Below are 24017 nucleotides of genomic sequence, written 5' to 3' on the forward strand. Positions count from 1 at the left end.
GACAAAATGCTGGACTGTTCTGAAGTGGCCAGCAGAGTCCAGATCTAATCCCATTGAACACCTGTGGGGAGATCTGAAAACAGCAGTTGGGAGAAGGGACCCTTCAAATCTGGGAGAACTGGAGCAGTTTGCACACGAAGAGTGGGGCACACTGTCAATAGAGAGGTGGAGGAAGCTCATTCATGGCTTCAGGAATCGCTTGACTACAGTTATTTTGTCCAAAGGCTGTGTGTGCTACCAAATATTACGTCTTGGGTGTTCATAATTTTATCAATGCCATTTCTTTTCTGATTTAAAAGGATATGTTAAGTTCTGAATCAAAAACAAAGGTTTTGTAATATCAACAGTGAAATAAAGAATTGTGGAGACAAAATACTTTTGTCCATTTCAACTTATTTTTGGGGAAAATTGTTATTCGAGTTATTTGTTATTTGAATTGTTATTTGAGTTATTTGAAAAAAAAGTGTAAGGGTGCCAATATTTTTTGCCACTACTGCACATCCAACAGTTGCTGAACAATTCTAAGAATAAATTTGTATCAGGTATGTACATATAGACAGACATGCAAGCCTCCACATGGATAAATAAACTGAAAAGAAAAATTACTGTAAACATAAATATACTTTGATATGTGGATTAAATGACAGGCAGACAGACAGAAGAGAATATATATATATATATATATATATATATATATATATATATATATATATATATATATATATATATATATATATATATATATATATATATATACACACTCATGGAAAATAGTGAAATGTCATCTTTTCACGAAATGAGAAAAAAACCCCCAAAAAACCCCTGTGAAATCTGCCTTCTGAAATGTTAAACAAGAAAAAATTTTCAGCAAAGCGATTTCAGTGAGGTACAATTTATAAATTTTACAGTATAATTGCTGATGACAGAACACAATACATGTATTTATTCCACTGGATTGAACAATTGTAAATTCATGAAAATAAATGAATATATTGTGTTAGTTGTTCCATATGAAAAGCACCTTCTTCCAATGGCCTTGCAATGCTAAAAATAAAGGCATTTGAAGCAATTTTAAGCCTTATTTTCATGCTGTTTGTTATTTTTGGTTGTTTAAATGCTAATCTGAGTAAATTCAGCATAAAGTTTACCTTTGCTTTGCCTACATATACAGAACCCAGAATGATATCCTGAAGTCCAATATGATATCCACAATGCATAGGGGGTAGGTGCAAAACTGATGAAACTGAACATGTTTGTGGGCAATACAGGTTAGGTACGGGAGCACGTGCCAGAGCAGCGCGTCGCTGCGTCCACTTTCCGCCAGTACTCCAGGGGCCTCCATCTGGCCATCCCCCAGGCAGTTGCCTGGTCCATCCACATCGCCTTGAGATTCTGATAAACCTGCTGCAACCATGAGCCACGTGGTCGGCTCATGGGCCTCCTCCACTCACGAGGCTCCCTCGCTGAGATATTTCCGGTAAGGAGGATCAGCTGAAAACGAGCCACATGTCCATACAGCCACAGCTGACGCTCATGGACTATGCAGGTAACAAATCTAATGTAAGCCTCTCTCAGCAACCACTCGGACACAAAATCCAAACAGCGATAGGCAAGGATTCTCCGAAGAGACCTGGTACCAAAGGAATTAATTCACTGTTTCAGATCCTTGGTCAGAGGACAAATCTTACATCTGTAGAGCAAGACTGGAATCAGTCAAGACTGGAAGGAAGATGCACCAAGGACCTGAAGACTCGGACTTTCGTCCTCCCGCACAGGTACCAGCAGCGCCACACCCCATTATCCAGTGAATTGATGACTCCGCAGGCCCGACCCAGACGTCTGTTTACCTCTGGCTCACAGCCAGCAGAGACATGAATATCACTGCCAAGGTAAGTGAATCTCTCCGTGACCTCAACATCCTCGCCAAAAACAGGCACAGACAAGATGTCATTGAAAGCCTAGATCTTAGTTTTGACCCAGGAAACTCATAATCCCAGTGGCTCTGACTCCTCATTCAGCACCTTGAGGGCCCCCAAAAGAACATCTGGAGTCTCCGCAAAGATGATTGCATCATCTGCGAAATGAAGATCAGAGATCTTGACATTCCCAAATGATGCACCACAACTTGATCTCTCCGACATCGCCTTCAGAATCCAGTCTATACAAGTGCTGAGAAGTGTGGGGGTCAGTACACACCCCTGATAATCTCCAGCAACAACTGGAAAGAAGTCAAACATGGCATCACCACATCTCACAGCACTCTCAGTACCAGTCGAGTTCAGACATCAGATCGATCAGTTTTAATGGCACCCCACAAAAGTCAAGAATGTTCCAGAGGGCATCCCGATTCACTGAATCGAACACTTTGCAGAAATCACATTGGCTGCAAGCAGCCCCTGCTGAAACTCTCATGTGTGTTCGGTGAGGACCCGAATAGCAAGGATATGGTCAATCGTTGACCTCTTTGGTGTAAACTGTAAAGCCTGACTGCTCTGGATGCTGGTGCTCAAACACATGGTGGTGAAACCTATCAAGAATTATCCGAGCAAAGACCTTGCCCGGCATTGAGAGCAGCGTCACCCCTTGGTAGTTACGGCAGTCCTGGCGATCACCCTTCCCTTTCCAGAGAGGGACAACAAGGCCCCTCTTCCAGTCAGTTGGGATGATGCCTGTGTTCCAGGCAGAGCATAGAACTGCGTGCAATGACACGAGTATAGTATTTCCACCAGCCTTGAGAAGTTCAGCATGTATGCCACAGATCCCAGGAGCTTTACCCCATTTCAACCGGTTCACCGCAGTCTGTGTTTCCACAAATGAATGACGGTGGACCACAGTTGATTGGAGGCTCAGCAATCGGGACAGTAACATCCCGAATGTCCAACTCGACAGCTGGTGGATCAGCTTGGTACAACCGCTCAAAGTAACCGGCCCAGTGGGCCTTCACTTTTGACTCTTCTGTCAAGAGCCAACCACCATCCGCTCTAACTGCAGTACACTGAGGGATGGGCTTGGATGAACGCAATGCACAAATTCCCTTGTAAGCAGGAGAATCACTTGACCACAGGTGATGCTCTACCCCCTCACATATTCCTCACACATAGGCTTCCTTGTCCACCCTGAGCACACGTACAGCTTTACGCCTCAGCTCCCTGAACAGCTCAGCTCTGCCATTCAGCCTGTCAAGCAAGTCGCAGATTTTATCTGATCTGACCGGACAATAATTGCTGACCTGGAAACAAGAAATGAAAAGTAGACATATTTTCCTAAATTGTGATACTGTCGATGCAATATCTCCAAAATTTGCATCATGGGCTTGAGGGTGATAAAAACAATAATAAAATGTTGTCAATTAAACTTTATATTAAAATAAATGTGTTGTTATAAATTTGCAATGGAAAATGTTCTCAAATATGGTATGATGATCTGTGCTTAAACATGAATCTATTTTAAAATTTAATTTACATAATCATATGTTTCCTCTGTATTGAAAGATGGTCAACCTGTCTTGCAAAGATGTTCAATACAAGTTGACCTTTAAACTTAAACTTCTATCATTATTCAGTATAAAATAATTGCCTATCATTTAAATATATCTTGCTTGCTAAGGGATTTTAAAGAAATGATAGATACAAGGCACTGGCAAGCTTGATATTACTTCAGCTCAACTGGAGTGTTGGTCTAAAGAAATGTCCAGGTGTATTCACTAAGCTCTGATTGCTTCAAGATGGTATATTTCCTCAGTCCGTAAGAAGCGGACTGACTTTTAACCTACATCCCATAGAAATCCATTATTGTACTCAAAGGGTGGCAGTTTTGACATTATTCTATCATTTTGTTCCGGGAGAGAATCGAGACAACTGGGTTTGATATATATGTGACAATCCTTCAACCAAATCAAGTTGGCGGCTGCACGAAGGTTGAAAATGATCTCCACCTGGGAATATAAACTGTGGAGCCAGAGTTTGGAAATAAAAAAGAATTATGTCTCACTGAACACTATATAAAGAACTCAACATTTCCATGCATCTCAGGGATCTGAAGCAAGACTGTGTTCTTCTCTCTGGATTACTCCATATGCACAAATGTATTCGTTTGTTTGTTAAATAAATGTTTCAAATGTACAGGAGGACTTAAGAATTTCTTCTGCAATACCAAGAAAGTGAGCTAACTCGGCGGCGGGGGGGGGGGGCAGTTGTTTTAAATGTGGCAGTGAAGCAAATGTATCAGTGGATATAATAGTGAAGAGGGGGGGGGGGGAAGGAGGAGAGACAACTTATTCAACCCTATAAGACCAATGTTGTTTTAATTACTTTTTACAGTAATGTGAAGTTCAGATGGAAACTCTTGTCTCATTATGCAGCGAACCCAGGCTCAAATCCAATATATCATACGGTCGTTAATATTCCACCAATGTCCCTAAAATTAATGTAGAATTGCCCCGATGTCGAGTCATCGGTCCTGCATGTGATGAGATGCATGTACAAACTTCCATGAATCTTAGATTGCTGTAAACATGTATAAATAAAGACACAATAATCATTGTACTTTGATTACAAGACAGTCGTAGCAAATGGAAAACACAAACAGTATATGGGATATGAACCTGTTTCCCACGTAGGGAGCCAGGGGTTCATGTGGAAATGCTAACAAGCCAACTGAGACAAAAAGCAGAAAACCACTATAGTAGCAAATTGCTTGTATGGCCAAAATAAGGACATTTAGAGATCATGGACATATCATTCAGAAAGAGAAATCTGCGAAGATTAAAGAATAATAAAACAAAAACAGCAGAAGGTCCTGAAAGATGTATGATTACTAATCGAACAACCCTTATAAAGGCCTGCACATAATGGAAAGATACACACCAAGCATCTAATCCAATCCTCCTTCCCTTGCAGGTAAATGGCATGAGCCTGGGCTGGACACTTAGTTTCATGCTGAACCAGACTAACAATATCCTGGCAGAAGAGACACCCTCAAAGGCACACCCTGTGAATATGTTCTTCTCTCACCCACCTCCACCCAAATCCCAGAGCCAATATTTTCTTCCACCTTTGCTGCCTGCCACTATTCCCACACATTTCCCTTTACGACCTACCCAAAACTCCTTTGCATTCTGTAAACAAAAAGTTTCATCTTTAACCATGACCAACAATCCCACTCCCCCATCCCCCCACCCATGGATGGTGGGTCAATTTTTGGCTGGAACAAATCACTCTTCTCATCTTCCTCCTGCATAACTTTCCTCTTACACTTCCCAACCCCAACATTTTCCTCAGAATGCAAAAAATGCCCTTTCATCCTGATGGTTGAGATCTCGAGTGCATTGAAAGCTTCCCATGTTGAGATCCACATCTGTACATTATTTCCCAATGAACTATGGACCATAATTGACCTGCATAGCTCTCCCCAAATCATGCTTTGCTGAATCAGCTTTGCACGCATGTAGACATCATGTGTGAACATTCTTCAATTGAGAAAAGATAGGAGCTTGTGCTTGTATGCAGACTTGCCAAATGTTGCTTTCCACTGCTGTAAGTTCCATACCTATGGACTCCTCACAATGTGTGTAGTTAGGGGGTGGGTACAATGATGAGAGCTTAACCTCAGCGATCCCCCGTTCTGCTCGCTTACTCAAGGAGCAAATCTCAAGGCCAGTAATGCTGAACAAATGTCACATCTGACTGGCTCAGCCTTACTGTTTGGTGTTAAATCCATTGTGGGTTTTTGATTGTTTCACACACATCAAAAAAAAACAAAAACAGAGGGGGGAAGTGCAATTTGATGAAACAAATTATTCATATGGTAGAGATGTCGTTTTTTATTTCATTCAAAGAAGTTTTAACACCCACCATGATATTTGTGACACTTACCCCATATGGAATTCCCAACTTGTGTATATATATATATATATATATATATATATATATATATATATATATATATATATATATATATATATATATATATATATATATATATATATATATATATACATATACATACATACAATCGCTGACGTCACCATGTTTGAAAAATAAAAGTCCAAGCTGGGATTTCAAAAAGTAGTTTTGCAGCAATGTTCTCCCCATATGGATGGTCATCAATGAGGGGGGGGGGGAAAGAACAAAAAAACAACTCCAAGGGTTGCTGAGCAGAGGAGGGTGGACGAGTGTGCTGCAAAACTAAATTTCAAACCTGTGCAGCACAACTGCACATCTTGTTCTTATCGAGTACTTGCTACTTGGAAGTTTATTTTCCTGTGTATTTGAAGTTCTTCAGTGGGTCTTGTCGCTGCTTCTGTTGAGAGAAAGCAAAGCCCACAGAGAACAATGAGTGGGAACTTAAATTTGTGGTTTCCAGAGTCACCGACCATTACTGTCGACCTTCAAAGATTGGTGTCTCAATGGAAAAATGAACTGTTACGGTATAGATTAAGTCAGTTGGGATGATGTCCACAACTTTTTGAGATAATCATATCGCCCACACGAAACTGTCATGTGGGCGATAGACAGATGTCCATACAGCAGGTATGTCCTGTTGGTCAGAATCAATGCAGCAATGGTATTGTTGTATTCAGCATTCGTAATAAAATAACAAAAATAATCGATTCTTCTTTCTAAAAATGCAGCACCAGGCTGCTGGTAGCATCATTTGCTGATGTGGCTGATGCAGTGCCCCCTATAGGTTTGAGCAATAATTTGTTCAATGTGCCGGCAATAGCTCAAAGCTCACCGACTTCGTGGAGGACATTGTGGGATCTTTAACAACCATCAACTAATGCTAGAAGACAGTACATCCAGTTTAACGCCCATCCGAGGGAAGGCGCACACATTGAGGAATCACCATACATGTGAAACACCTTGATGATAGTTTGCAGCCGGGTTGAGATTCAAACCCAGGCTAAATAGCCGAGAGGCGAGTGCGCATACCTCTAGGCTAACAGCCAGCTCAAAAGGAACTTGTAAAATCCATGATAAACTAGAATGGCACTCAGTAGAGCACATAGCTCCGCAAGGCTGAACAATTTACGGTTTGTATCCCACTAATCGGCTAGATGTACTAATCTGCAACAAAATGTAATTGGCTTGTTCTTGTCATCTAGTGAACTCATCCAATAAGTTTTTTTTCATAATCCATTCACAACTTTTTGAAATGTTGTGCTACATATAGTTTTGAGCACCATTTCTCAATGGTAAAGGATCATTTGTAATAATAAAAATAAATTGTCTTACTCGGATCCAGATGCTCACCAAAATCAAACCAATTTGTCCTCGTCACACACCCAACCTGTCCACCAAGTTCGTCTGAATCCGTCCACAACTTTTTGAGATATCATTTTTTATATATATATATATATATATATATATATATATATATATATATATATATATATATATATATATATATATATATATATATATGTGCTTGGTGTTGGCTTAATGGTTAGGGTGGTGGGCTTGGGATCCTAGGGTCCTGAGCTCTAATCCCACTTGGCTGTTGAATTTATACCAGGAGGGGTTAACTCGGCCTGTCATCCTTCCGAGGTTGGCAAAATGAGTGCCAGCTTGCTGGTATACTGTGTCGGATTGGCGACCCATCCAGGATTGTACCCAATAGTCAAGGAGACTGCTGAGGCAGCACCAACGCTCTGCACAGAGTATGATCCCAATGGATGGATATATATATATATATATATTATATATATATATATATATATATATATATATATATATATATATATATATATATATTATATATATATATATATATATATATATATATATAGTTTTTAGCCCTGTCACTCAATGGTGAAGAATCACATTAAAAAAAAATTGGAGTATCCGGATCCAGATCTTCACCAAAATCGATTCACTTCGTCCTTGTCACACACCCAACCTGTCCACCAAATTTCGTCCAAACCCGTCCACAACTTTTTGAGATATCCTGTTCACAGACACAGACAGAGACAGACACAGATTGGGGGGGGGGCAGGTTGGGGGATAACCTCTGTCCAGCTTCCGTGGCAGAGGTAAAGATGATAGACATTTTTGGCCTATCTTACCTTAAATGACTTCTTGGCAGCAATGTTGCCTTTAGGCTGCAGTTTTCGTTTTCCCACCAGAGGCTGGATCACACCTTGCAAGGTACTGGGAACTGTACATACCAGGGAAAGGACAGGTGATTGTGAGAATCAGAATGGTGGTACATTTTACACAACATGTATGTGCATGGTTTTACCAAGTCATCTTTCAAGCTCAGCAAACTGGTCAAACAAAGAAAATGACTGCGGTTCATGGTTTCTTCCAAAAAATAGTTAAACCATAGTTGTGTGTGGACAATTAGCCTTGGATTCAATGTTACAAACATTTGAGAATTTTTTTTCAGTGCCCATCAAGACTTTTACCGGTTAAAACCTTTAGAACCATCACAGGCAAACCATCCTCACAGGATTGTGGTGGTTTAAAGAGAAGGCCAACTGCCTTCTTCCTCAGGGTAACTTAGAATGATCACTAAATGGCATTTGTCAACACCGATACCCATACATAAGGAAACAAAAGTTACCCACAATTCACTTATTTCAACTACGCGTTACTTGACAAAGTTTTCATCCCAATATTTAATCGACATCAAATTGAAATGAGCCCAATAAGAAATGTAATGTAGATTAGTCAACAAGATGTGCTACAATCTTCGAAGAGTAGCAACAATAAAATGTTGAAAAGAAAGGAAAACCCAAACTATGATGGAAGATGGAGGAGGTGCAATTTGAATTCTGACCCAGGTATTCGGGGACATTCTTCATGTGGGGCTTGATGGTAGACGGGTGCAGGGACTTGTCGTGCCGCAGAATGTGCAGGTCCTTAGGGTTGTCCTCAAAGTAAGTCTATAATGCAAAGAATGTCAGAGTGGCTGGTTACAATGGGACAGGCATTGTTTTGAAACAAAGGGATATGAAGTCGCGATGGAAGATTGGTCAAAGAAATTCAAAGAAAGATTATTTTTCTTGTTGTCCAACTCCCTCCAACCGAGCTAGAACTCAGATAAAACTTATCTGATGCTAATTCATTGTCCACATTCATACTCAGGCTTCACAGGATTGTCACAATTCAACCAAAGAGCAGCCAGTCAGAAAGGGACACTTTGTACCTTAAGTTGTTTGGAATTAATCAGCTCCTGCCTAATCTCCTTCAGACGAGCTTCTTTGATTGCCTGCTTGGTGACAGCCCGCGTGGCATCCTGAAAGGTGATGGGGTGGTAGCTGTTAAAAGGGTCAGGGTGGTAGTTGTTGAAAGGGTCAGGGTAGCAGATATTTCCAAACTGTCCAGGGACACAAAAGCCAACGAATCAAGGACTGATTCTTTGACCAACATTTATGGAAGCATTTCAGGAAACACAAACACATCAGGAGGAAATGTCTGAACAGTGGGAGAAAATTAAAGCACCGATCAGCAACAAATATTTTCCCCAGGGTCAAATTTCCTTCTGCCCTGTGGATTCACAATTGGCTGTAAAATGTCACATTAGCATTCAACAGTATTGGCTATGTTTTATTTATTTTTTAAATATATTTTTCAACAATCGCACTTTAAATTTAAGTATCTTGAGCATCTTTTAATCAGATAAATTACAGTACAAAAAAAGTGGAATGGAAGATTCGTCTTTCATACACAGCAGTAGAATCTATGACGACTCGTGTCAATCTGCGTCGGTAGACAGGTAGAACAAAGGATGAAATCAACAGCATGTTGATTGAGGTATGCAAACACCACAGGAAGAAAGGTGAAGCTGTCATTTCGAGCGTTAACCCTTGTTGGAGCAAAAGTTCTGATGGAGATAAAGGGGTCAATGCCCTTTTGCTCTGACGAATGGTGTGCAAGTTCACAAGGTGAGAAATCTGGGCTGTGTGGGGTGATAATCTAGAACTTCCCAACTCACCTCCCCTCGAGTACAAGGGTCCTTTGATGTTTGAGAGAGCAGTAATCCTTTGGTAACCACCTTACACCACTGTAACTTTGTTGAATCCCTCGTGAGAATGAATGACCGTTTCCAAAACTGACATCCAATTTTTTCTGCAATCTCACTTTTAGCAATGTGGCAATTCTCCCAAATCATCTGTTCAAGATATTTAATGATTGATTTGAGTGACAAACATTTTATTGCATGTGAGAATGCTCAAGATCAACTACCAATTAACAGACATTTTGAACTTGTTGCACTATTTAAACACACTGGCATGAAAGATTCTGCATCACCAAATTGTGCGGTCTCCCGTGGATTTCAGCCGATTTGATATCCTCCTTCAAAACTCAAAAGGAACTTAAAGATAACCCTCTCTTTCACAGCATATGTTACTGTTGGCCACCATCTTGGTTGAACCAAGAATGCTTCGCCAGCATTGATGTCACTTCCTGTAAAACTTGCTCAGGATATTGCATAAAATTCCAGCAATGAACTAGAACGGCAAGAAGAGCACATACCTCCACCAAGCTGAACATTTTACGTTTTGTAGCCCACCGACAAGACCGTATCTGCATCCGGGCTTCAAACAAAATCTAATCAGCTTGTTCTTGTCCATATCCTTCCTTCCTTCTATCCATAAATGAAGAATAACCACATTTCTAATAACCATTGGGGGTTAGAAAGGTTTAATTCTAAAGTGTTCTAAAGGGCAATTATAAAGGATCATTTAAAAGGGTTCAAAAACAGATTTAGTTCGGATATAGGCTTTGCCTATTTCATATTAAAAATGCCAAACTGAACCACTTCCTTCAGACACAGGTGCGATTTTTTTTTAATGCAATAAAAGTCCACCTACACATTTATCAGTCCCCGTGTCATTTAAAGGCAAATAAATAAATAAACACGTTTCCAGATTATAGTAGGTCGACATAACAGACACAATTTACAGACAAAATTATCCCAGCTACTCCATGAAACTGTCGTGTGGGCGATAGACAGATCTCCATGCGGCAGGTATGTCCTGTTGGTCAGACTCAATGCAGCAATGGCAGTTTGGCATTTGGATTCCCTTCACTACAGTGAAGGACTTTGCACACTTGCACTTTTTCTTTAACATTACCAGACCAGCTGGTTCCAATAACCTCGAAGGGCACAAGAGCGACGAGAAATTCACTCGGATTTGTTGCACCCTGTAATAGAACACATTCAGTTCCGTCTCGTATTATAGAAATTTTCAAGCCAATGCAAGCCGAAACACATACCTTGCATCGATAACGGAATCCCTCAATTTCTTTCATGTCAAACTGATAAGGCTTTAGGACAGACTTTCCATCGTCACCTGGGAAAATAAAATAAATAAATAAAATGGTGTGTTTAGAGATTATAAATTTTTTCTAAAGTTGAACAACTTTCTCTGATAATATTTATCAAAGCTTATTCAGAGTTTACATAATACAAAGAAACACCTCCACTCAAGATCTGCTCCACCTCCTCCAGCAAGTGCACCTCACAATGACTCACAAAAGTCAGGGCTGTGCCTTGCTGGTGAGCTCGTGCCGTCCTGTTAACAGACAAGCATACAATTACTCTTTCACCCTCAACGCATCGATCAGCATGTTTTTTTATGTTGCAAGTACAGTAGAGTCAGATCCATAATCATTCAGAATGACCTTTTGTGGGAAGCAAGGGAATGGAATAAAACAATGAGTGGATGAGCGTCATATGTAGACCAGACGAGGCAGAGTAGGCAAATTAACCCGCCACAAGGGTCGTTAATGAGCCAGCTGAGTTTGGGCTGACAATTCAATAGTGTGGCAGTTCTCCTGAAAGTAACGTGACATCCTGAAGCTTAGAATCCAAAATTTTAAAACTGCAACCTTCAGCTGGATTTGAAGCCACAACCTGCTGGATGCCAGTCTGGTGTCCGCACCAACAGGCCACCAATTTTACTGAAATGTGCAGCTTGGGCATGCATGGCTAATTCAAGTAAGATTACTATAAATAGTGAAAGAACTCAAGAACTTGCATGCAGCAGTTGGCATGCACCTTGATATGGCGCTACATGGATGCAGGGGGGGGGGAGGGTTGTCAGTCTGTTCACTGCCTCTGGTGTGGTTCTCGCCTCGTCCTTTACCACCACATTCTCCCCCCCCTCCCCCCACCCCGTTACTCTGCCTGGACTGGTGGAGTTAGTTAGTTGAATGTGTTCAGTTATATTTATAAAAATAAACATTTCTTTGTTATACAATAAGTGTGCAGCTGTTGACTCTGTCCAAAGCGAGCTCACTGCCAATTGGACACAATAAAATACAACATATACAATTTTATATATGGATATCACCCCCAGCCCATAATCTCTCTCACGGTATGCCTGATGACAGCATGGGCCTTGGTGGGTGTGACAATATATTAAACGGTCCTGCAGCACATAAAATCAAAAACCATGTCGGCCATTTTGTTGATACGTCCTCACTAGAATTCACAGACCGGTCTTTGTGTGCGTTTGTTGCGCTACTCCTCCTACAGTTCTGGGTCAATTACATCCAGACTTGCTACAGAGGATCAGCATGACCCCAATTTATGTATAGGGGTGTTTTTATCTTTGCCGGTGGTCTGGGGTGGGGGGAGGGGTGTGAGGGGGAGGACGTAAATTATCTTTGTGAATGTGTATCATGTAGCGCCGCCTCCAGGTGGGGGAGGGAATTACAAGTCTCTACCATTTACAGTGCAGTATTCCTGTCCCCACTTTTTCCAGGGCTTGTGAGGTGTTTTGAATAATAATCAGTCGGTTTGTTTTTGCTTCTTGCACATAACCCGGGGATTTTTTTTTTTGCGTAGAGAGAGAGAGCCGTCAGTTGCCTATACACCACCCAAATAAAGGTATGCATCAGAATAAAGTGTTGCATGCTTGGAAAAACATCGCCCATAGGGCGGGTACTCTGCTTGTAATTCAAAAATGTGGAACCTTTTATTTTCAGCACACTTTGGAATAGCCAAAAACATGAATTCATACAAGAACAAACCAGCGTAATAATGGGAACAAAAATCAATGATGCTATTTAAAATGTTACTGCCGTCTTTACATATGCAATGAAGAGAGGATCCTTTATAATTCACCTGCCCACACGGTGAATGTATGCATCCACTGTCGGGGGGAAGTCAAAGTTGATGACGTTGGACACGTTCTGAAAGTCGATACCCCGTGATACACCATATTCTTTGTCTTTGGCTCTGTCAAACCACACAAGATGCATGACAGCTAAAATCACTTAGTACTGGGTAGGAAGGAAGCTCTTCTTGAAAAGCCCAGTTGGTGCTCAAGCCTGCAAAGTGGAACGGCAGTCCAAAAGACAACACGACGACGCGAAGTTGCGAACGAGGTCATCTTGTCATTTTTAGCCATGTACATTCTAATAATCAAGGTACCTGTACAAAGGCCTGATATTAGTTTGTGAATCCACTAACTAACTAAAATAATTTAAAAAAAACAAAAATTTGCCTGTGGATTTTGAAACTTTGTGACATGTTGAAAGATCCAATGTTCGGAATACAATAGCCAAAATAGTGGATCATTGTTGAAAATTAAATGTGGACAATATCAAGAACAACCGGTTATGATCTGTATTAGAAATTTAAATCCGATTTAAAGGAGCCCTTATAACAGTTCTTCAGAGCGAATGGAGGAATAGAAAAATTAAACATTTATTTATAAGTTTTACACCAGAGAGTTGTTGGTTGAGTGAAAAAACAACAACCCATTTTTGGTTCATGAGTCAGTAAGTGACCACTATATTCGTTATGGGTGTGTGTCTGTCTGTCTGTTCCGAGCATAACTCCGTGGGTTTTGATCCGATCTTGATAAAATTAGGGTGCGAGGTTTGTATCATGATATAGTTATGTTTTCCGGAGAATGGGCGTGCTGCTCCCATTATGGGCGGAGCCACGCCCAAAAAACGTGTTTTTAGGGGGTAGCCGGTTTCAAGTTACATCTTCTCCGAGAGGGTTTGTCGAATCTGGCAGGGGTTTCGGTATTTGGTTAGCCCGATGGCACCTGCATAGCCCCACGGAGCTCAATTTTTCATTTTCGTCCCAAGGTCAAGGTCACAAGGTTACGAACTTAGAAAATGTCAAAAAAAAATCAATAAATTGGGCATCGAGCTCCTCGGGTTTTCAACAGTTTTGAATGAAAGTTGGTACGCAAGTAGTGCTCTTCGAGTACAACAACTTCGAGTACTACAACCATTTACGTTTTTCCCGATTCCCGCCAGTTTGCCCGTGGCGTCCCCTCAAAGGTCAAAAAATAAAAAAAGGCGAACCGTGTATATTGCTCGTGAACCATCGCCGTCTCCAGACGTGTACCAATTAAAATGAAATCAAAAGACATCAGCACTGCCTCCGACTAACACATGCATTTCAGGCTGAAAACCTGCTAACTTATCAGAAGATTGCCGCACATCATTGATCGGTAAGTGACAAGAACCACAACATTTCAAGCTTATTGCTTAACCCCATTAGTTTTAGCAGTTGATGAGGTCATAATCCAAAAAGTCGTTATAGGGACATGTCTTTTTAACAGGTGAAAGATAATATCAGATAATATTAACCAACGTATACAGAGAAAAAGTAAACAAATGAAATGGTAAAAAAAAAGACCCATGATGAAAAAAATTAAACAGTCAGCATAACAGGAAAGCAAAGCACAAAAAGGGACAGCAATGGAATAGGGAGTTAATGGAGAAGAACATGCAAAACGAAACGTCTCCTTACGCCTTTGTCACTTTCTTCGCGTTCTTCTTCTTTTTCTTTTTGGATACCGCTGCACCTTGGCTTTGGCTCTGATTCGCAGACTGTAGCAATGAACTCTCGTCTGTAGCCACAATGAAGTTGTACAATCCTTGGTTGAATTGCTCAATGATGTGACACCTGCAGAGATTGTATGAAGTTATCAGCCTGTGCAGCAGGTTTCAATGCCATGGTTTTTTACATCCAATATTCACATGCTCCATCGGTGTAGGTCACTTGAGGAAGTCAAAGATTGGAGGCTATGGATAGCAAAGTACAATTCTAATATTCAGACATGTTTGCACAAAATTCATTTTGGCCAGCAGCAAAGACTGTGCAGAAAACAAAATGAGTCAAAGTGAGGCTGAAGGTCACTTCAAGTTCACGGAGGAGCTCCTTACACTTACTACTGACCGAGCAAGGACGGCATAAGATATTGGTGTCAATTTATACAGATTTCAGGAAAAGATGACCAAATCAACGCAGCAGATGGGATTCAATACTGGGATCCCAGCACCATGAGCTATTTGCTTAGATGGGAACACACAACACGGCATTTGATATATCATGTATTACCCCAGAAGTGAAGTATGACAATTAACAAACTTGCTGACTATTCTCTGTCACGTAATGTATTTAAGGCAAAGGCAAATGAACACGGCCACAGATCTTGCTTATACAGGGTGGCCCAAGATAGAGAGGCCCCATTTGGGTTTCCTTGAACACACGTTATAATGAAGAATAAAATGTACAATACAGGTACCTTAAATATACTCAAATACTGAGTGGAACTCTAACCATGCCAAACAATGAAAAGTAGAAGAGTGTGCTTCACTATCAATAACCCATTAACACAACATTCATGTGGTTTAAACTTGTTATTTACTGCTGGAATATGAAAATGAATCACAATGCCATGAATCACACAGGGTCTCTTTATCTTTGGCCACCCTATACTATGAAGCTGACAATATCTCACAGATGCAAACTTCAAAGTGAGCAAAGAAGAGGACTTTGAGCCAATGAAAGGCAGCGTTGAGTTGACTGTACTCAGGGCAGGCCTTTCAGGTTGCATCATATAATAATTTTTTAAAAACGAAGTGTGATGGCATTGGGAAATGTTCAACAGGATAATTAAACATTCAAAAACAGTGATTATTTCAAACTGAACAATGTGATTATTGACTTGGTGAATGTAAAGAAAGGGTACACAGCCTGAGCAATCTTATACACAATTGAAATTGGTTGTGTGTTTGTACGTTACTCTTTCACAGCCAAGCCGTAGCGCCTAGAGGCCCTAAATTTTGGGTGTAGGTACTTCATCATCTGGGACACGTCAGCTTTGAAGGCAATTTTGAGGCCACCAAAGGCTGCCATAAAGTGTACATTGGGATGTGGGCTCAGACTGCTGCCGTCGGCCCGCAGGCAAAAGATAACCATCATGAGACCAATAATTCTATAGCTTTTCAATGTGCAACATGTCCCGAAACCCCGCCAGGAAAGGCTCACCACAAGGAGGGCAATAACTCCTTATTTCGAAAAAACAAATGATGACATGGATGTTTTTTTTTATTATTTCACTTTTGTTTGTCAAATACAAACTGGAAAATGCATTAAATGCAATTCTCATTACATATACCCTTTATAATGACCATAAGAAAGGGCTACATTTGATTGAGTCAGAATTGACCATATATGATCAATAGCAAGGTCATCATTCCCACAAACCTGTGTATTCCAAGCCATATAACCTAAAAACTGAAGTTTTAGAGATTGTTCAACAGATTCTGAACGAACACATTAACGGACAATTCCGTAGCAACTCAACACAATATTGGTGTGTCGTTTACAGACAAAACACGCAAGCAAAACGATTATATCAACAACACCATTTGAGAGAAAATCAGGAGATGGCAGGGCATAAGAGATGGGTACGCACCGTGAATGAATGGGAAGCTCGCCATTAAGCACACAACAACGAACCAAAAACTGCTCAAGGAAAAGCCGCAGGCGATAGGCACGTTCCACCGTGTTGACAAAGAGCAGCGTTTTACCACGGACGAGACCGAGTTTGATGAGAGCAATAATTAGCAAGAAACGCTCCTCTTCCTCACACTTCATATGGTACTGCAGCAGCTGACTACAAGGTGGTAGGTGAGACTCTTCCAGCTTCAGCACAACCTGGAGGAAAAGATAAAGCCAGGGATAAAAAAAAAAAACTGTCACAATTACCAAGACCTGATAAATGGGTCTTGGCCAATTCTACATCGACTGAGAGGTCAAAAAGTTAACTACATCATCTGATGGAACAACTATAAATAAAATGTTAACTCTTGATCAAACTTTATTCAAACCTCATGAAATTGTCATAGTGCATCCCCTCTCTCTATTTCTAAACTTTACAATAACCCTTACCAACAAACTGTTTTTCAGAAGCCCCAAAGTTGGCAAGTGTATGGTACAATGATGATGATGGTGAGGTTTAAATTACTGTACTTGAATATTTATTGTGCAAGATGCTGTATTGAGGCACTGAAGAGAAAGGGGGCGGAGGGGAGAGAAGAGTTCCTAGTTTCCAATTACACTCATAATTTTTATTAAAAGTAGATATGTAACAACCATAGACAAAAAAAAAACAAAACCTCAAAACAGCTGTGCGATTTCAAAATGTCACTGTGCATCCACTTCCATCGGTATGAATGTAGGCTGTGCAACTCGAACAAAACGTCACGCTGTGTCTACGTATGGATGTAACTTGGGTCTTCGGCAGTCTAACAATCCCCCTCTGCCCACAAAGCTCTCCAGCTGTGGCATTACAGACTTCCTTGCCACATCCAGTGGCCTGCAAAAGTATTCACCCCCTCCAAAGATTTCACATTTTGATGCCACTTGAGCTTATTTCACGATGCTTTCAAATCAAACTTAATTAGAAATGACCAGGAAAGAACCAACATCATAAATATATATGTGGAAAAATTACGTGCCCAGACCGGGTATTGAACCCAGGTCCTTTGGCAAACCGTACCAGTGCTCTGCCATCTGAGCTATCTCGACGACCCACCGGCTGAGCAATATATTTATGATGTTGGTTTTATACTGTTCATTTCTAATTATATAACTTCACCCTCTGTGGTGTTAAATAGCGGGCATGGATGTGCTCCCCCCCCCCCCGCAATGGGGAGAAGACCCTCTCGAGAGCAGGCCCAAGCTACTCCTATGGTTGGAAGCAGTGGGGAAAAGAGAGTGGCACTTGTATATGTGGAAGAATTTCGTTGCTCAGCTGGTGGGTCACCCAGATGGCAGAGCACTGGTACAGTTTTTGCTAGCAGACCTGGGTTCGATTCCCGGTCTGGGCCCGTAATTTTTCCACATATATTTATGAAAATCAAACTGAATATATAGCCTTCACAAACTACTCCAAAATGATAAAGCTAAAAAAATGCAGATAAAATGTGAATCAGTTAGATTAACAGATAAAGTCAGATTATTCTCAGTTACATAAGTATTGTTACAGTTGTGGGGGTAGATGGAGGAATTTCATAGCAAAGTTAGGATTGTATGGAGTTGCTTGGTCTGTGGACGAGTAGGAGACATCTCAATGTAAATTAAGTAGGGAACCTTTGAGCTTAAGGTTGTTTACGTGTCACCACACGGGGGTGGTGCTGTGTTTATTCGATAGGGATTAAGGCCAATCTCCCCCAGTATGTAATTACCCACTGCAAAATTTTCTTACGTTTTTGCATTTACAAGCCAGCAATAAAATTAGGTTCTTATAACAACACCACCACCAACACAACCACACATCCAAGCAGGCAAGAAGCTCCACCTTCCCGGCTTCGTACCAGCAAGTGATGCCCCCAAGACTTATGATTGGTCAGGGTGATGTGAAAGGGGGGTGGGGGCATGATCAAAGAGCGGACAGTTGTGGGAGTAGACGATCAAGTAAAGGGGCCTCGCTGGCTGGCTAAGTCTGGAAATGACGAAAGACAGCAACACAATTCTCGTGTAGTGCTGTGAAATTGCCCGCATGACGGAGCTAGCCATTCCTGTTCGGCTGAGCCATGAAGTGTGAACATTTCTGAGGAGGGAAGAAGAGCGTGCCTTGTGGCCTTATGACGGGGCCTCAGAGATCGTCTCGTCATGTGGTCGAGAAAAGGGGGATGATCATTGTGAGCGAGGCTGTTGCAAGAGAGGAAAATTCGGCATATTCGTTCATGAGAAGAAGCCGCACGCCGGTTGGTGAGCCCCAGTATTGAATTCTGCCTCACAAATTACCTCATGTACGTTTCCCACCCAGAGAGCGGCTCAGCGCCATTTTGGGTGCATCTTCCAACGCAGGACGACATGGCTCACCCCAAAGTTCAATAAGGACCATCTCTGGACAAAGCTAAGTGCCAGAATAAAGGGAAGATTTTCTTTTATTTCGTTTTCCCCTCGTCTGTAAAGTCCGTGTGTAGAGGCGCCTCAACTTTCGGCTTTAATATATCTCACGTTATATTATTACACTTTGAATTATTACTGTTGTAAATATTTGACTTATTTTCATTAAATCCCTGTGTTCATTTTAAGTTGCTTGTGTTGTCTATTTGTCGTGGGTTGGAGTTGAAACCCCTTGTGCTGTGATTCTGTCCGTGCCGCCCTTCCTCCTGCACGCCATAATCTCTGAGGACACGTGTTCGCCTCTAAGGAAAACCGCCCAGCGATCCGGCCTGGTAAATTATTTGTTTGAAATGTTACAAAATAAGTATAATAGGTTTCATCTGTATGTAATGAGTGGTTTAAGATAAAAAAAAAATCTCCCCCACTTATCAAAAGGAGTTTTAAGGTGCAACTCACTTGGTCAACTGACAAGGCAAACATAAAGACCAAGAAGCTCTCAAAGAGGTCAGACACAGTGGTGGAGAAGCACGCTCAGGAGAGGGTTATAAGAAGATTTAAAGTCACTCATTATTCCTTTGAGTAAGGTAAAATCCATCGTTAAGAAGAGGAAGACTTATCATGGATTAATAGAATACTCATGTTGAATTGCAACAATGGACGGAGTTTTAGAACACGTTGGTTTTCTCTCCTCTTCAAAACGATACTTTACAAAATGACAAGCTTGTGAAATGAGACAGAATAGATGAATAAGTGACTGCGACACTACAAGAAATTAATAAAGTTGCAGCAGAAACAAACTAGAAAATAGAATTTAACGTGAAAACATTAATGGATATGCGTCAGCCCATGTTAGAGGTGAACCATTGTAATGTTTGATCTCAATTAGAAGTCACATGAGAGGATGAGAGAGAAATAGAAGAGAGATAACATCTGACGTTTCTAACTTGAGTTGTGGGTGACATGATGATTCTCCAAAGTCTAAGGGCATATGACATTTGACCAGTTGAACGAGTTAATCTTTGTATTGCAGTACACACTTGCACCATGTTTGGTTGAAATACCTACAATGGTTCATAAGTTAATGTGGCAAAACAAAACTATTTTCAATTAAATGTTAGATGTCCTTTGACCTTTGAACCCAAAATGTAATCAGTTGAGTTCTATTACAATCTGTACTTGTGGAACGTTTGGTTGAAATCCTTTCAGTGGGTCACAAGTTATTGTAGTGACAAACAACCAATAACAGATGCAGGCACAGTCAAACGGACAACCCGAAAATCGAATGCCTCCGACATTAAGCTGTGGAATAAATAAATAAATAAATAAATAAATGCAAAAGTGATTCTAATACAAAACTATTTTTTTAATCATATTGTATGCTTATTGGTTCCAGGAGTCAATTAAAAGTTTGTTGAAAGACAATGTGAGATTTTCAACGTCCACCAACTAATGGCAGCAGATACATCCTCATCTTAAGTGAGCTAACTCTCAACCATTATGAGGAAAATTAAAATTAAATAAGCAAGAAATCAATCAACAAAAATACAATAAAATTAAAGAATTAAAGAATGAGTGAGTGGAAATATTTTTTTTTTGTCCGATGGAGAGAAAAAAAAAAGAGAATAAAAAAATGCCATTGCTCACAGGGTTGTGCAGTATGAGTCTTTTGAGAGCCTCCACATCCTCATTAAATGTCGCAGACATGAGGAAAGACTGATAGATTTTGGGAAGGTGCCTGGAATAAGACAATATGGAGAAAGGTAATTAGTGTGAATGGTGATAAAGTGAAGAAAGGCAGTGGTTGGGAAGGAGGAGGAGGGGGGGGGGGGTAAAGACAACACATATTAAAACATTCACAAACTTGAAAACATTCCAAAATTCGAACTCCATCCACATCTGCTTTGTACTCAAGCTAAACTTGAGGAATAACAGCCAAAAAAAAAGAAAAAAGTAAAACTTAATCAGACTTCTCCATATTCTCATAATAAAGGTTTGTTGAAAATTTGATGTCAAAAGCTGAAGTGGTAGCTTCTGGTTCGGGATTTTTTTTTCCGCACATGTGGTGAAAATCTGAGCTCCTGATGTTAACTCAGCCTTGGAATTCTTCCACAGAAACTCTCTCTCTTTCTCTGTTGTGTTGTGTTTTTTATTTTTTTTTTCTTCTTCCTCCTCCTCCTCCTCCTCCTCCTCCTCCTCCTCCTCCACCTCTCTCTCTCTCTCTCTCCACCTCTCTCTCTCTCTCTCCACCTCTCTCTCTCTCTCTCTCCACCTCTCTCTCTCTCTCTCTCTCTCTCTCTCTCTCTCTCTCTCTCTCTCTCTCTCTCTCTCTCTCTCTCTCTCTCTCTCTCTCTCTCTCTCTCTCTCTCTCTCTCTCTCTCTCTCTCTCTCTCTTTCTCTGTCTCTCTCTGTCTCTCTATGATTCATCCCATCGTATGCTCTATGAACCTACCCTTCTTCTCACCCACGGTACACTGAATCCTGTGGTGAGGCAGTTGCTATGAAACAACTTCCCTTTTCTTCCTGGAAGGCAAAGCCGACCAAAAGCAACCTCAGTGCATTCCAAAATGTCTGCAACAAGTGTGTGGCCACTCTCAGGAGAGCCAGAAAACATCATCTGTCCAACCTCAAGAATGAACTGTCAAACTTGTCCACCCCCTCTAAAACCTGGTGGCTCTCTGTCAAGTCTGTGCTTTGTTTCCCCCCTCCCCACCCCCAGGTTTCTGCAGGGCACACACGGTCCACCATCAACCCCCTTCTGGTGAAACTCACAAAATCCAGAAACACTGCTCACCTCCACTCATTTGTTCCTCTGTTTTTTTTTCTGGCCTGTGGAACCAACTTTCACATTCTCTTCAATCTGATTCTTCCCTCCAGGTCTTCAAGACAGCTGTTCAGCACAATCTCAGATCACCACCAATTGAAAAACTTGATATTTTCTACCCTTGTTAACTCCACGCCAATCCCTCCTCCTTCCAAATTTCCAGTTTTCTCCACTGAGTGTTTCATTCAATATCCACCTTGTCCACTCCTTGCATCCTCTCCTGCCCGCATTCCTCACCACACCCAATACCCATTGCTTATCCAAGTCTGTCTCTATCTTGGCCTTCTACTCTGCTGTTGGTGTCTCCCTCCCCTCTCCACTGGTCCTTTTGTCCTGTTGTATCCTGAATCGTTCAGTGTACTAGGACTAGCTCTTCCATGAGCCTCAACTATGTACACACACACAAAAAAAGTTATGGGACAAACAGACAGACACAGAACCCCATCTCCTGGTGTGTGAAGGGACGGGCCAACATACCATACAAGGATTTACGAATACCAATCGTTATAAAAATATTCCAACATTAAAGCCGACATAATTCAAGATACTCAAATATCTTGCCCAGAATAAACAACAGCTGTATGTACCCAAGCAGTGTGTGAAGGTCACTCTCAAAACCGAACGACAGCAAAAGGTCTGCCTCATCAACCACGAGAACTTCCAGTGAGTCCCGCAGCTCAACATTCCGCCTGCTGAGGTGACCCAGCACCCTGCTTGGTGTGCCTACTAACACATCTGGTTTCTCCATGAGAAAGGGCCTGCATGGGAAAGGAAAATAAGACAGGCAATGGGAGGAGGGGAGGAGTGGGATCACAAAATCCATTAAAGATTATAAATGGACTGCACTAACCTTTTAACTCTTGGCAATTAGGTAATATTAAATTAACCTTGTGACCACTCTTTACAGCATTATCTACCTTAAAATACGAGATGCAAAAGTTGTGGCAACAGTTAACAAGCAAAACTAACAAAGTGATAAATTTGCAACACCTAAAAACAATCCCTTCATACTTACTTCTGTGCACTGTAATCAATTTGCATGGAGACATCAGAAACACGGAGGTCATGTGAGCAACATCCAGCCAGCTGGCTCACCATGGTCTTCACTTGATGGCCTAACTCTTTAGTTGGTACCAGAATCAGAGCCCTCACCATCTGCTCCTGCAGCACCTGTGGATACATTGCACAAGTAAGTGTGTGTGACACTTCTATGCAAGATTTAAGCCAGTTCCTAAGAGGGAGGTGGAGGGTGGGGGGAGCAGAGCTAAAGCCAATGCTTGGAGCAGGGCTAAACCCGCGAACCCCTTAAGAGAGATTAGCGTGTGCTAAATTGAGGAGAGGAGGCGGAAGAAAACACAAGGTGGATGGGTTAAAAGGAGAGTTGGTTCTGTCCTTGCGTATGGCAGCTATAATTTCTTGGAAGCGCAGCTGTGCCACTGATGCAGTGCCCCTACACCAGTGCACAGGTACTCATTTTGCTGACCACGGAAAGACCTGGTGTTAATTCACCAGCCAACAGGGCTTAAACTCAGGACCTTAGGATCCTAAGCCAGCCACCCTAACCACCAAGTCAACACCAAGCTGGGGAGTTAGTAATATACCCCTTGAATGAACTTACAACTTGAAAGACTGATGTACGTCATGCAAGTACCTTTTTTGCTGTCAAAATCCTTTGTATCATCGGAATAGCATAGGCAGCAGTTTTTCCTGAGCCAGTCCGCGCTCGGGCCAACACATCCTTCCCTTCCAGGCCTAATGGGATAGCCCGTTCCTGAATGGCTGTGGGTCGTACCCAGCCCAGCTTTGCGATTGCCTGCCAGAATACAGAGCCAGCATGCCATGGACATATTTCTGTTGTAAATGCATTATTGTCCTACATGTATATACTAGCAAACACAACCCATCGCTTCGCTGAAGGAGGTGTGAAGGGGAGGGGATGGAGAAAGAGAAAGAGGGGGAGGGAGAGGGAGAGGGAGAGGGAGGAGGCAGAGGATGGAGGGAAGGGAAGTGAGGAGTGGGTGAAGAAGGGGGAAGCTAGGAAGAGAAGAGTGAGGAAAAGGGGGGGTGGAGA

At 41.5% G+C, this 24017-nt stretch overlaps 1 protein-coding gene across 1 annotated transcript in view; it reads right to left on the reverse strand.

Annotated features, from left to right (window-relative positions):
- Positions 1 to 6007: 6007 nt before the first annotated feature.
- Positions 6008 to 24017, reverse strand: part of DDX56 (DEAD-box helicase 56) — a 20817-nt gene continuing 2807 nt past the window's right edge. Inside the window, exons 2-14 of the mRNA XM_085850538.1 lie at positions 23598 to 23759; positions 22962 to 23116; positions 22534 to 22704; positions 20770 to 20860; positions 16685 to 16926; positions 14731 to 14886; positions 13081 to 13194; positions 11430 to 11524; positions 11226 to 11302; positions 9151 to 9240; positions 8782 to 8887; positions 8066 to 8157; positions 6008 to 6300 (exon numbers count right to left, since the gene is read on the reverse strand). Coding sequence (XP_085706664.1) covers positions 6253 to 6300; positions 8066 to 8157; positions 8782 to 8887; positions 9151 to 9240; positions 11226 to 11302; positions 11430 to 11524; positions 13081 to 13194; positions 14731 to 14886; positions 16685 to 16926; positions 20770 to 20860; positions 22534 to 22704; positions 22962 to 23116; positions 23598 to 23759 — 1599 coding nt within the window. The 3' untranslated portion in view covers positions 6008 to 6252. The remainder of the gene's footprint in view (positions 6301 to 8065; positions 8158 to 8781; positions 8888 to 9150; positions 9241 to 11225; positions 11303 to 11429; positions 11525 to 13080; positions 13195 to 14730; positions 14887 to 16684; positions 16927 to 20769; positions 20861 to 22533; positions 22705 to 22961; positions 23117 to 23597; positions 23760 to 24017) is intronic.

The sequence above is a fragment of the Eptatretus burgeri genome, chromosome 12 (assembly GCF_056783735.1).
Source record: "Eptatretus burgeri isolate ZD-2024b chromosome 12, Ebu_testis_v1, whole genome shotgun sequence".
Classification (NCBI taxonomy): Eukaryota; Metazoa; Chordata; class Myxini; order Myxiniformes; family Myxinidae; genus Eptatretus; species Eptatretus burgeri.